The 12,167-nt window shown below is 43.1% G+C and overlaps 1 protein-coding gene across 1 annotated transcript in view; it reads left to right on the top strand.

Annotated features, from left to right (window-relative positions):
* LOC108802840 (N-acetylated-alpha-linked acidic dipeptidase 2-like) overlaps window positions 1-12,167 on the top strand; it is a gene marked incomplete at its 3' end in the record, with an annotated part of 58,970 nt that overhangs the window by 22,599 nt on the left and 24,204 nt on the right. The window contains exons 7-11 of the mRNA XM_018574693.1: window positions 590-776; window positions 1,863-1,956; window positions 2,044-2,139; window positions 6,877-6,962; window positions 8,821-8,940. Of these exons, the coding sequence (XP_018430195.1) occupies window positions 590-776; window positions 1,863-1,956; window positions 2,044-2,139; window positions 6,877-6,962; window positions 8,821-8,940 (583 nt within the window). The remainder of the gene's footprint in view (window positions 1-589; window positions 777-1,862; window positions 1,957-2,043; window positions 2,140-6,876; window positions 6,963-8,820; window positions 8,941-12,167) is intronic.

The raw sequence follows: 12,167 nt of genomic DNA, 5'->3' as shown, positions 1-12,167 counted from the left end.
AGTACGCATTAACCCACAGAGACTTTGGGGTTGATTTACTAACCTTATAAACACACCACGAACGTGTATACACCTCTGCAGTGTGTTCCCTCCCAGCATGATCTATGGTTGGAATCTAAACACCTTTGTAATGTGTACACACCCAGCAGGTGTGTTGTGCAAAGCCCTGAAGGAATTCCAAGGTGATGTTGTGTAAATTAGCTCTATGTTGTGTTGCTTGCGTTGATGAATGCAAGGAATGTAAATGCATGAGCTAACCATTTTTGTCTAAACTGTGAAGCAGCATTATATATGCATCATGTGCATGATTTTTCCATATATGGCATTAGTGGAAATATTCTTTTAGAGACTTTTTGGTTGATAAATACGTTTTTCTGTGTGAAAATCACACACACCTGGTGTGTGTGTGTGTTTAGGTTAGTAAATCACCCCCTTTGAGTTCCAAGTTGAGGGGTTGGTGAAATATGACTTCTGATTGAATGCTATGGGTCACCACTGTTTGTGCATTATCACTGCTCTTTGCATTGCCCTAATCAATCTGACTTTAAGAGTACTGCAGCCCATTCCAGTTTTGTATTCCTCCTTACAGGTAAAAAATGCCATCTTGGCTGGTGCCAAAGGACTTATCCTGTTTTCTGATCCAGCTGATTACTGCTCCCCTGGCGTTAAACCCTATCCAGAAGGCTGGAACTTACCTGGTGGTGGAGCCCAGAGAGGAAATGTGCTGAATCTGAATGGAGCTGGAGACCCTCTAACTCCAGGTTACCCTGCTAAAGGTCGGTAAAACAAGGAATACTGAAAAGTTACAGAATCACTAAGAGATATGCATTTATAGTAGACACCGGATGGGGGGAAAAAGTTATGTTTCTGGATTAGATAGCATGGCCTGCTTACTGCAAAATGCAGACTTTATTTAACAGTGACCTCATTTTCTGACCCCTGGGTGTTTGCAGTCTGACTGCTAACATTATCAGGAATGGAACAATATGTTTTGAGAGATTTAATGTTCTAGCTGAGCTGTAGGAATGGTCACCTGTACATGTTCCTAGTTCTTTGATCTGCAAAAGCTTTGGATCTTCCCCTAGAGATCAGGGACCAAGCAGCATGGTTTCCAAGTATATGATGACCATTTGTAGTGATTACGTGCAAGCTCCAGCCTTCATCAGATTGCAGTGTGCCTATTTTCAATGCAGTAAAAAAAAGCTGAACATAGTTTTTCTTTAAACAGTGTACAAAATAAAATGTAAAAAAATAAATATATTAAAAAAAAACTTTAAGGCACATTAGTCCTACAATTGTCAAGTTAACATACTGATACTGCTATGTTTCACTTCATGAAAGGATAAAAGGGAAAATTCAGGTTTACAGAGGAAACAGATGGAAAACTTTTACTTGGAGCCCCTGAAATAGCTGATGCATGACACTTTCCAGCTCCATGGGGTCACTGACCCGCACCTATGATCCCCCTTCTTTTTTCAACACCTCCCCATTGTAGAAAGATCACGGTAATCCACAGCTTATTTTACCATATAAGGAAAAATAAGAAATCATATTGTGTAAATACAGTTATTTCAACTTTGTAAAAGCACAATGAAAGACTATTACGACCACATGTAAAGTGTTCACAGCACCATAATATTAGTGTATGTGTCCATTAATTGTGATAGCAAAGTTAACAGATACCTCCATCTTGTGTGTTATGCATACGGCCTTTTTCAAGACTCCCAGCCAAACCTCTAACAAAAAGTGATACAGTTACTGGAGATTTGAATGGGTGAGGCATCTGCTTTCTAATGTTGGACTTTGTATAAGGATCTGTCATTTGTGTAACAAGATTGTATTTGGGTTTTTTGTGCTGTCAGAGTTTATGTATAGATACAAGGCCGATGAAGGAGTGGGACTGCCCAGCATTCCTGTACATCCTATAGGTTACCATGATGCAGAAAAGATACTCAAGTAAGTGAGAGTTTCGATTAAACCAAACCTTCTTTTATACAGAGATATACAACCCAGCAACATTAAAGCCTTTTTTTTTTTATACAGTGTTATGGGAGGACCAGCTCCACCAAAATCATGGAAAGGAAATCTTAATGTCTCCTATAATATTGGACCTGGATTTGTGAGCAACTATTCAAGCAGGTAGCACAGATACTTGTTTTTAATACTGTTTTAGTCTATGCCCAAACCTCCTAACTGTGCAGATTTTAAATTAGTATTTGTAAAGCAAATATAGTACATAGACCCTGGTAAAAAAAAAAAGAACTATATAAAACCACTACAATAATGTCCCATATTCATCATAGTTTTTATTAAAGAAGAGGTTTCATCAACAACAAAAATAACAGCTGGTCTATTGATTTACGTTTTTTTAAAAAGAACTGAACAGTTCTCCTCCCAGTAAAGACACAAATCACCAGCACTCAATGATATCATCAAACATGTCCATTTAATTGGCCAAAACGTGACAGTAACAGCAAGCCAATGTTTCGGAACCACACAGGGTTCATTCCTCAGGGCAGAAAAATGTTTTTCTGCCCTGAGGAAGGGATCCTGTGTGGTTCCGAAATATTGGCTTGCTGTTACTGTGATGTTTTGTCTAATTAAATGGACATGTTTGATGATATCATTGAGTGCTGGTGATTTGTGTCTCTACTCTGTGTCTACACAGTGCCATCCGTGGTTGTCACTGCGAGCACCATTTTCTACATAGGCCTGGATTGCTGCAAGGTGTGCGGAAGGCTTCCCCATCTACCGAGTTCTCCAGTAAGTCACATCTTTATGGCTGCTGTTATTGCCTGTCAGCTCCTCCCCTGCATGAAGCCCGATTTGTGGGCGTTCACTTTGTGGCGCTCAAGCAGAGCTCTGTTCCTGCCATCCCCTGTGCTGTAAGGAAAGCCCTGTGTATGTGTTTACAGTTGCGCTGGCATACACCTCCTCTTGCATCAGTAGTGATGGAGCTGGCCTCGAATGTTCACCTACTTAGGTATTCATCTCCTACTGAGCAGCACTAGCCCAGTATTCACAGCACCGATGAAAACGGGACAAAGTGCTTCATGCACTTTTTCTCCTGGGGGATTGGGAGAACAGAAAATATGTATGATAAGACTTCTTTAATACATGACAAAGTCGGGACAAAGTGCTTCATGCACTTTTTCTCCTGGGGGATTGGGAGAACAGAAAATATGTATGAGGTTTGTGTAAGGTTTCCAGAGCACTATTGTTTATCTAAACAGCACAGCAGCTTGCTTTGCACCTCCCATTGTTTTTTTAGAAATGTGTGATTGTGGCACCTGCTTTTTGGAACTAGAATTAGTGATGAGCCTGGGATTGGTGGCAACCCAGTTTGGTTCACCCACCCGCCACCTTCAGGCTCATTGGAGAGTGTCATTTTCCACCACCCAGCTATACATTGTGTGGCAGTGCGTGGCAATGCCAGGGTGTCTTTTGGCAATATAGTCACCCAGGTCTCTCAGCCAGGGGGGCTGAGCAGTTCCAGAAAGTGCAAATGTTGACTGGGAAAGAGCTGGCTTTGCAGTTCTTCCCAGGTTTTCCTGATTTGGCATGGGTTCCTGGAACTGGGAGATTTCAAAGAACATTGGGAGGGATGAAATCTCCATTCCTGGGTCCAGGCTTTAGGGGTAACCAGCACTGAAACATTGTGCACCTGGGCACAGCCCTTATGAGAAGAATGCTGGCTTATGTTCAGGGCCCCACCTGTGAGTCAGGAGAACTCCACTCAGGAGTCAGAGTGGAGGCCAGTGCAGCAGGGAGCTGCGGGGTTGTGGGACCTATTGTGCAGGTTAGCACGAGACCGTCTGGAGGAACAGACAGTGGCCTGAGGCTGGAGCAGCAGTGCTGTGAATGAAAGCCAGGAGGTTGGATGTGCCTGTATTTCTGGGATAAAGAACCCCTGCGAGGGTAATTACATCGTTTTGTTAATGTTCATTTAATAAAAGTGGGCAAGGAAGCCCTTAAAAGAAGTTATAAGCGAGTGGAAGCGTCCTTAATGCGCTACCATTGGAAGCTAAATCTCACAATTGATGCTTGGAAGAACTGTGGGTAGAGCTTAAAAGGAATCGCATACATGAAAAAACTTAATATGGAAGCTAATCTTCTAAATCTCTTCCTGCGTACTATGTAGCAATGAGACACCCCTGCTTTACCGCACGGGACACCACATACAGTCCTGGATTTAGAGAATTGTACATCTTTTAAAGCTTCCATGTGGACTTTTGCTTTGTGAAAAATTATCTTGAATGTGTCCCAGATTGTTGATTGGAATGGATGGGAGGCTTGTTTACGCCAAGAACTGCTCCTGCGTCATCTAATGTCTTCTTATTACTATGACCCTTGCTATCATTATTATGGCAGCCCTTTGAAATCTGGTTACTTTTGACTCATTCTATTGACAAAATAATATTCCAGAGCCAATGCCGGAGTGTGCGTTTAGATTCAACACTGTAATACTGTGACCTGGATTTGTGAGCAACTATTCAAGCAGGTAGCACAGATACTTGTTTTTAATACTGTTTTAGTCTATGCCCAAACCTCCTAACTGTGCAGATTTTAAATTAGTATTTGTAAAGCAAATATAGTACATAGACCCTGGTAAAAAAAAAAAGAACTATATAAAACCACTACAATAATGTCCCATATTCATCATAGTTTTTATTAAAGAAGAGGTTTCATCAACAACAAAAATAACAGCTGGTCTATTGATTTACGTTTTTTTAAAAAGAACTGAACAGTTCTCCTCCCAGTAAAGACACAAATCACCAGCACTCAATGATATCATCAAACATGTCCATTTAATTGGCCAAAACGTGACAGTAACAGCAAGCCAATGTTTCGGAACCACACAGGGTTCATTCCTCAGGGCAGAAAAATGTCTCTACTCTGTGTCTACACAGTGCCATCCGTGGTTGTCACTGCGAGCACCATTTTCTACATAGGCCTGGATTGCTGCAAGGTGTGCGGAAGGCTTCCCCATCTACCGAGTTCTCCAGTAAGTCACATCTTTATGGCTGCTGTTATTGCCTGTCAGCTCCTCCCCTGCATGAAGCCCGATTTGTGGGCGTTCACTTTGTGGCGCTCAAGCAGAGCTCTGTTCCTGCCATCCCCTGTGCTGTAAGGAAAGCCCTGTGTATGTGTTTACAGTTGCGCTGGCATACACCTCCTCTTGCATCAGTAGTGATGGAGCTGGCCTCGAATGTTCACCTACTTAGGTATTCATCTCCTACTGAGCAGCACTAGCCCAGTATTCACAGCACCGATGAAAACGGGACAAAGTGCTTCATGCACTTTTTCTCCTGGGGGATTGGGAGAACAGAAAATATGTATGATAAGACTTCTTTAATACATGACAAAGGGTTTCCAGAGCACTATTGTTTATCTAAACAGCACAGCAGCTTGCTTTGCACCTCCCATTGTTTTTTTAGAAATGTGTGATTGTGGCACCTGCTTTTTGGAACTAGAATTAGTGATGAGCCTGGGATTGGTGGCAACCCAGTTTGGTTCACCCACCCGCCACCTTCAGGCTCATTGGAGAGTGTCATTTTCCACCACCCAGCTATACATTGTGTGGCAGTGCGTGGCAATGCCAGGGTGTCTTTTGGCAATATAGTCACCCAGGTCTCTCAGCCAGGGGGGCTGAGCAGTTCCAGAAAGTGCAAATGTTGACTGGGAAAGAGCTGGCTTTGCAGTTCTTCCCAGGTTTTCCTGATTTGGCATGGGTTCCTGGAACTGGGAGATTTCAAAGAACATTGGGAGGGATGAAATCTCCATTCCTGGGTCCAGGCTTTAGGGGTAACCAGCACTGAAACATTGTGCACCTGGGCACAGCCCTTATGAGAAGAATGCTGGCTTATGTTCAGGGCCCCACCTGTGAGTCAGGAGAACTCCACTCAGGAGTCAGAGTGGAGGCCAGTGCAGCAGGGAGCTGCGGGGTTGTGGGACCTATTGTGCAGGTTAGCACGAGACCGTCTGGAGGAACAGACAGTGGCCTGAGGCTGGAGCAGCAGTGCTGTGAATGAAAGCCAGGAGGTTGGATGTGCCTGTATTTCTGGGATAAAGAACCCCTGCGAGGGTAATTACATCGTTTTGTTAATGTTCATTTAATAAAAGTGGGCAAGGAAGCCCTTAAAAGAAGTTATAAGCGAGTGGAAGCGTCCTTAATGCGCTACCATTGGAAGCTAAATCTCACAATTGATGCTTGGAAGAACTGTGGGTAGAGCTTAAAAGGAATCGCATACATGAAAAAACTTAATATGGAAGCTAATCTTCTAAATCTCTTCCTGCGTACTATGTAGCAATGAGACACCCCTGCTTTACCGCATGGGACACCACATACAGTCCTGGATTTAGAGAATTGTACATCTTTTAAAGCTTCCATGTGGACTTTTGCTTTGTGAAAAATTATCTTGAATGTGTCCCAGATTGTTGATTGGAATGGATGGGAGGCTTGTTTACGCCAAGAACTGCTCCTGCGTCATCTAATGTCTTCTTATTACTATGACCCTTGCTATCATTATTATGGCAGCCCTTTGAAATCTGGTTACTTTTGACTCATTCTATTGACAAAATAATATTCCAGAGCCAATGCCGGAGTGTGCGTTTAGATTCAACACTGTAATACTGCCATTTCTTTTTACCCGTAAGTCTGATTTATACTAAATTACCATATTTTTCCAGAATCACAAATCTCCGGTGAGCACGTATGACTATACTGTTTGTATTTGCAGATTTATTATTAAAGTAATTTTTTAGCAGATTAGCAATGTAGAAATATTATAATTCAGGAAAAATATTATAATATTACTGATTATATTAACTAATATATCTTAAACATGATGATGGTTTCCCTTTTATTTGTCACAGGCAGGTAAGAATGCATGTTTACACAAACAATGAAGTCACAAGGATTTATGATGTCATTGGTACCATCCGAGGGGCCGTGGAACCAGGTATGAGCCTCAGAATGTGATTTGATGGTATACGATAGTGTCTTGTGTTTTGATATAAGGAAATATCTCATGGGAAGGGATGTATATTCATTTAAAATGTATTGATGTGAAGTGTATTGTTTTATTTATTCAGATGCAAACTAAAAGGGGTGTATTTATAAAAAAAAATTGCATAGCCATTCGCCCTGCACAACTGTATGTACATTCCTTCTGTTTAAATGTGGGGCAAAGACAAACGTTATATATTTTCTTTTCAGGAAAAGACCGCATTAAGGCCACTAGATGGAGCCCAGAGATATATACAGTAAATCTTTCCTTTCGTGCACAATGCAGACAGCGATTGCCGCGCTGCCCCATTTATTTCAATGGGGTTACATCTGCGCGTCAATCGCAGTAAAAAGGTACATGTACCTTTTTTTGAGACGCACGACACGCAGTTGTTTTAGCTGCAATCATTTTCGATTGCAGGGGCGGAATCCTCGCGATCCGCCCGATGCAACTGCGGTGCCATTAGAAAATAGTGCCACCGCCAGTGTGATTGGCGGTTGTGGGGGACCTTGTGACCGCACGGCAATCTGCACGGTATCGTGCACGATTGCCGCGCGGTCACGGTCCGCACAGGTGTGACGCTGGCCTTAGAAAACCTCTTGATTTAGCTGGATGATGGATTTGCAGTTGTTGATGTAGCTTGTTTTGGGGAAGCACAACATTTTCAGGAGGAGGTTCGCTGAAATTAGTATATAGATACCTTTAAATTGTATAATAAATTAGATGAACATGAAAGGAGCAGCACATTGGCATATCGCTTACCACTTCTGCCAAGCAGCATTGGAATCATCATTAATGGCATCATCTGCATGGAGTTTGCGTATTTTCTCTGCATATGTGGGTTTCCTCCCACACTACAAAGACATGCTAGTACGTTAATTGACTCCTGTCTAAATTGGCCCTGGCATGCGTATGTAAGGTAAGGACCTTCGATTGTAAGCTCCTTGAGGGCAGGGACTGATGTGAATGTACCGTATATGTAAATATGTATTTATTGCAGGTATATAAATGCCATTTTGACTTAATGTAGTTACCTAATTTTAAGACCCAATGAGGACCAGCTGATTTTTATTGTGCCCCGATACTTAAAACCACAGAATTCAAAGAGGGTGTACTTTCTTTTTCACACAACTGTAAACAGTATTTCAACTCCTGTGGTTTTTTTTTTTCTTTCATGTCGTCCCTCTGGAGGTATCGTTCTTTTCTGATATTAATAACATTCCTGTGAAAGAAATGAGCACCTGCTGTGAGAATTTTTTTGTAGCAGGCTGTATTACTATTTTTGGGGGGGGTTTACAACCACTTGAAGGCCTTATGGGAGGACGCAGCCGTACGCTGTCATTTGCACATCAGTGTGTTTCCAGGTGACCGTGCTCTGACGCAGACAGGATCCATACTGCCGTCCGCGTCCCCGCAAGCCGCCATCCGCGTCCCCGCAAGCCGCCGTCCTCGTCCCCGCCACTAAGATGGCCTCCAGTTCTCTCCCCTTTTCTGAACCGCAGCACTAGGTGTTTGCGTACGGTGGCACCCACGGAGGGTGCCGCCCTAGGCAAACGCCTAGTTTGCCTGGCGGTAAATACGCCCCTATCCATACGATCGTGTCCTCCCATAAGGAAGAACAGGCTGCTACATACAGCACCTGTGCTCCCGGGAACGGCCTGCTACGGGCGTCAATGTTGCACTGACGTGTACGGCCCGCGTTTACGCTGTCCGAATGAGGCCTGCATCAATCTAAGAAACTGTATTTCCTCGACGCTCCTAGCAGACTGCACTGCATTCTTCATATCATTCTTGTTTGATGTTTCTGTAGATCGTTATATCATTTTGGGAGGCCATCGAGATTCCTGGGTGTTTGGTGGGATAGATCCAACTACTGGAGCAGCTGTTCTGCAGGAAGTCGCAAGAAGTTTTGGCAAAAAAGTAAAAAAAGGTACGATAACTTTCTTTGTTACTTGGATTTCCATTTCATATAAAAATTTACTATTTGAGTTTGTGAAATCCTTCTCTATAGAGTTTCTGCAATGAGGACGATGTTGGTGCCGAGCTTGTCAAACAGTGTAGCAAAAAAACTGAGCCGTCTTTTCACGCTTCGAGTCTGCATAATACACTGTACGGCTACAAAGCAATGAGTTGAAATCTTCACTTACTCTTTAGTTGGCTTAAGGGTTACATATTGCATGTTTTTGGTCAATGCCATAGAGTTGGACCATCTAATGCAGGGGTTCTCAACCTGTGTAACCTGGGGACCCACATTTGTCCTTGGTCATTATTAAGTCATGACCCGAGTCACACTGCAACGGAATGAACATGAAATGCGGTACTGTGCATTCCAGTGCGGGTGATTGAACTGTGGGCGGGAGGTGCGTTTGGGGTGCTATTCAAATTAATAGCAATGCAACGGACCTCCCACACCAGCACGCATAGTAGGTACAGTGTGTTAATGGCACAGGTCTGTTCAATTAACGCACTGTACTAGTGTGAACAGGCCCTCAAAAACATTGATGGACACACACTACCAGAGACACAATCTCACACACATATAGACACTCCAAAAGAAACATTTTATTTTTGTAATTTTTTTTTTAAGATGCACCCAGTCTTCCTATGTTACGAGAACTGGAGTGGATTCTCAGCCTGGGGTCCAGTGTTGGTTGCTGTGCTGTGCTGTGATGGAGCTCCATCCATATGTACATTGCTTGTACAACTCCTTTGCACGCCCTGTAGAGGTGTCGGGAGCCAGAATTTGGCGTCACTCCAGTCCAGGCACCTCTACAGGATATGCGAGGGAGCCGTAAGCAATGCATGTATGAATGGGGCTCCTTCGCAGCCATAGCCCCAGCCCACGCCATCTCAAGCTGACACTCTGCACCAGGCAGCATATTTTGAATGGCTGCTTGGCGCGAGAACTGACATTGCTGCACTAGCAGGAGGCTGAGGAGCCTTTCAGCTAGAAAAGTGGAAGGCATGTCGAGGAACCACTGAACACGTGGTTGCAACCTACTTTTGGGTCACAACCCACCGTTGAGAACCAAGGATCTAATGTATTGTAATATTTCTTGTAGTCTTTGCTGGTAGGATTGGAGAAGAAGAGGAGTTATGAAGATGAGGGGGGCGGGGTATGGAGATGAGGAGAGGTCTAAGACTTTTGTAATGTTTCAGAAATGAAGTAGTCAGGGCAGGCACCACAGTCTCTGACCATCCCCTACACCATTTTTGCAGTCTCTGACCATCTCCTACACCATGTCTGCAGTCTCTGACCATCTCTTACACCATGTTTGCAGTCTCTGACCATCTCCTACACCATGTCTGCAGTCTCTGACCATCTCCTACACCATCTCTGCAGTCTCTGACCATCTGCTACACCATGTCTGCAGTCTCTGACCATCTCCTACACCATGCCTACAGTCTCTGACCATCTGCTACACCATGTCTCCAGTCTTTGATCCTCTCTTGTTGCATGTCTGCAGTCTTACAGCTTTCTATTCTTTCCTTTACATGCGACCCTTTGATGTCAGGGGTGGCCGCACTTGAGTCCTCCTGCATCCAGTAAGTTGACTTGCACTGGTTTATTATGTTTTGCTAATGAAGGTTTCAGTATGTATTTTCCTGAATATAGTGACTTGATAAATATTTGTGTAACTATCATCTGACAAACCCGGCACTACGATTCTATGGGTGGTTTACATTCAGTAATTAGCTTGGGTATGTGATGATGATTTTTTCTTTCAGTTTTATTAGTCAGATCAGTTGATAATTTCTGATGGTTTATTTGGCTTTTAGTGACATATTTACCTTCATTGCCCTATAAATTAATATTGAATAAACAGTTGATATCTGTGGCACATTTCTGTGTTGTGTTTGCCTTGCAGGTAATACATAACTATAACCCTGGACAGCGGCAACAACTGTTGCTGTATAAACAAGAACATAAAATGTCTTTCCTATATGAACTCTGCATGGAAACACTGGAAGACTACCTAATAAAGAGAACCTGTCATGTAGGAAAAGCACTTGTGATGGAAGAAGTGCTAGGATTATATGTATGCCTGATATATGTAGCCTTAAAATAGGCATTTTAAAACCTGATAGCCAAACATAACTGATATAAAAAAAAACAACAATGAATTTAGGAAATCCATAGAAAATCATGAATTGTACTGCTAACACCGGCATTCTGAATCTGTCTTGATGGCTTCCTCCTGTAACACAGGATAATAGAGGCAGGGAGAACACTCTGACACAAGCATATCAATATAGCATATACAGTACATATTTTGCATTTTCTTATGCAGCCAGCCGGTGGAGCTCTTGTCTCCTTTTCACATGTTTTCCTTTATTTCCTTGGCTCCTTTGTTGTAAAAAGCCTGTTCAGTACAGGGTTCAGTAGCTTAAGCTGACATTAATTTAGGAGTGAATGAGTTAGAGCAGTGACTACTCCCCATCTCCAAATGATTTCATCTAAAGTTACAATAAGAGACAGGGTGCCTGAAAGGAGGCAAGCACCACTATGTGCGTTGTACTGCTGTACTATGTGCTTCGCATTGCTGTTCTATGTGCTTCGCATTGCTGTACTATGTGCTTCACATTGCTGTACTATGTGCTTCGTATTGCTGTACTGTGTGCTTCGTATTGCTGTACTATGTGCTTCGCACTGCTGTACTATGTGCTTCGTACTGCTGTACTATGTGCTTCGTACTGCTGTACTATGTGCTTCGTACTGCTGTACTATGTGCTTCGTACTGCTGTACTATGTGCTTCGTACTGCTGTACTATGTGCTTCGTACTGCTGTACTATGTGCTTCGTACTGCTGTACTATGTGCTTCGTACTGCTGTACTATGTGCTTCGTACTGCTGTACTATGTGCTTCGTACTGCTGTACTATGTGCTTCGTACTGCTGTACTATGTGCTTCGTACTGCTGTACTATGTGCTTCGCATTGCTGTTCTATGTGCTTCGCACTGCTGTACTATGTGCTTCGCACTGCTGTACTATGTGCTCAGTACTGCTGTTCTATGTGCTTCGTACTGTTGTGCTATGTGCTCCGTACTGCTGTACTATGTGCTTCGCACTGCTGTACTATGTGCTTCGCACTGCTGTACTATGTGCTTGGCACTGCTGTACTATGTGCTTCGTACTGTTTTACTATGTGATTCGGA

Source organism: Nanorana parkeri, unplaced genomic scaffold, assembly GCF_000935625.1.
Source record: "Nanorana parkeri isolate BGI_ZX_2015 unplaced genomic scaffold, ASM93562v1 scaffold3167, whole genome shotgun sequence".
In the NCBI taxonomy this organism is placed as follows: Eukaryota; Metazoa; Chordata; class Amphibia; order Anura; family Dicroglossidae; genus Nanorana; species Nanorana parkeri.
The sequence above is the reverse complement of the archived record's forward strand: the minus strand, read 5'-3'. Positions and strand labels throughout refer to the sequence as shown.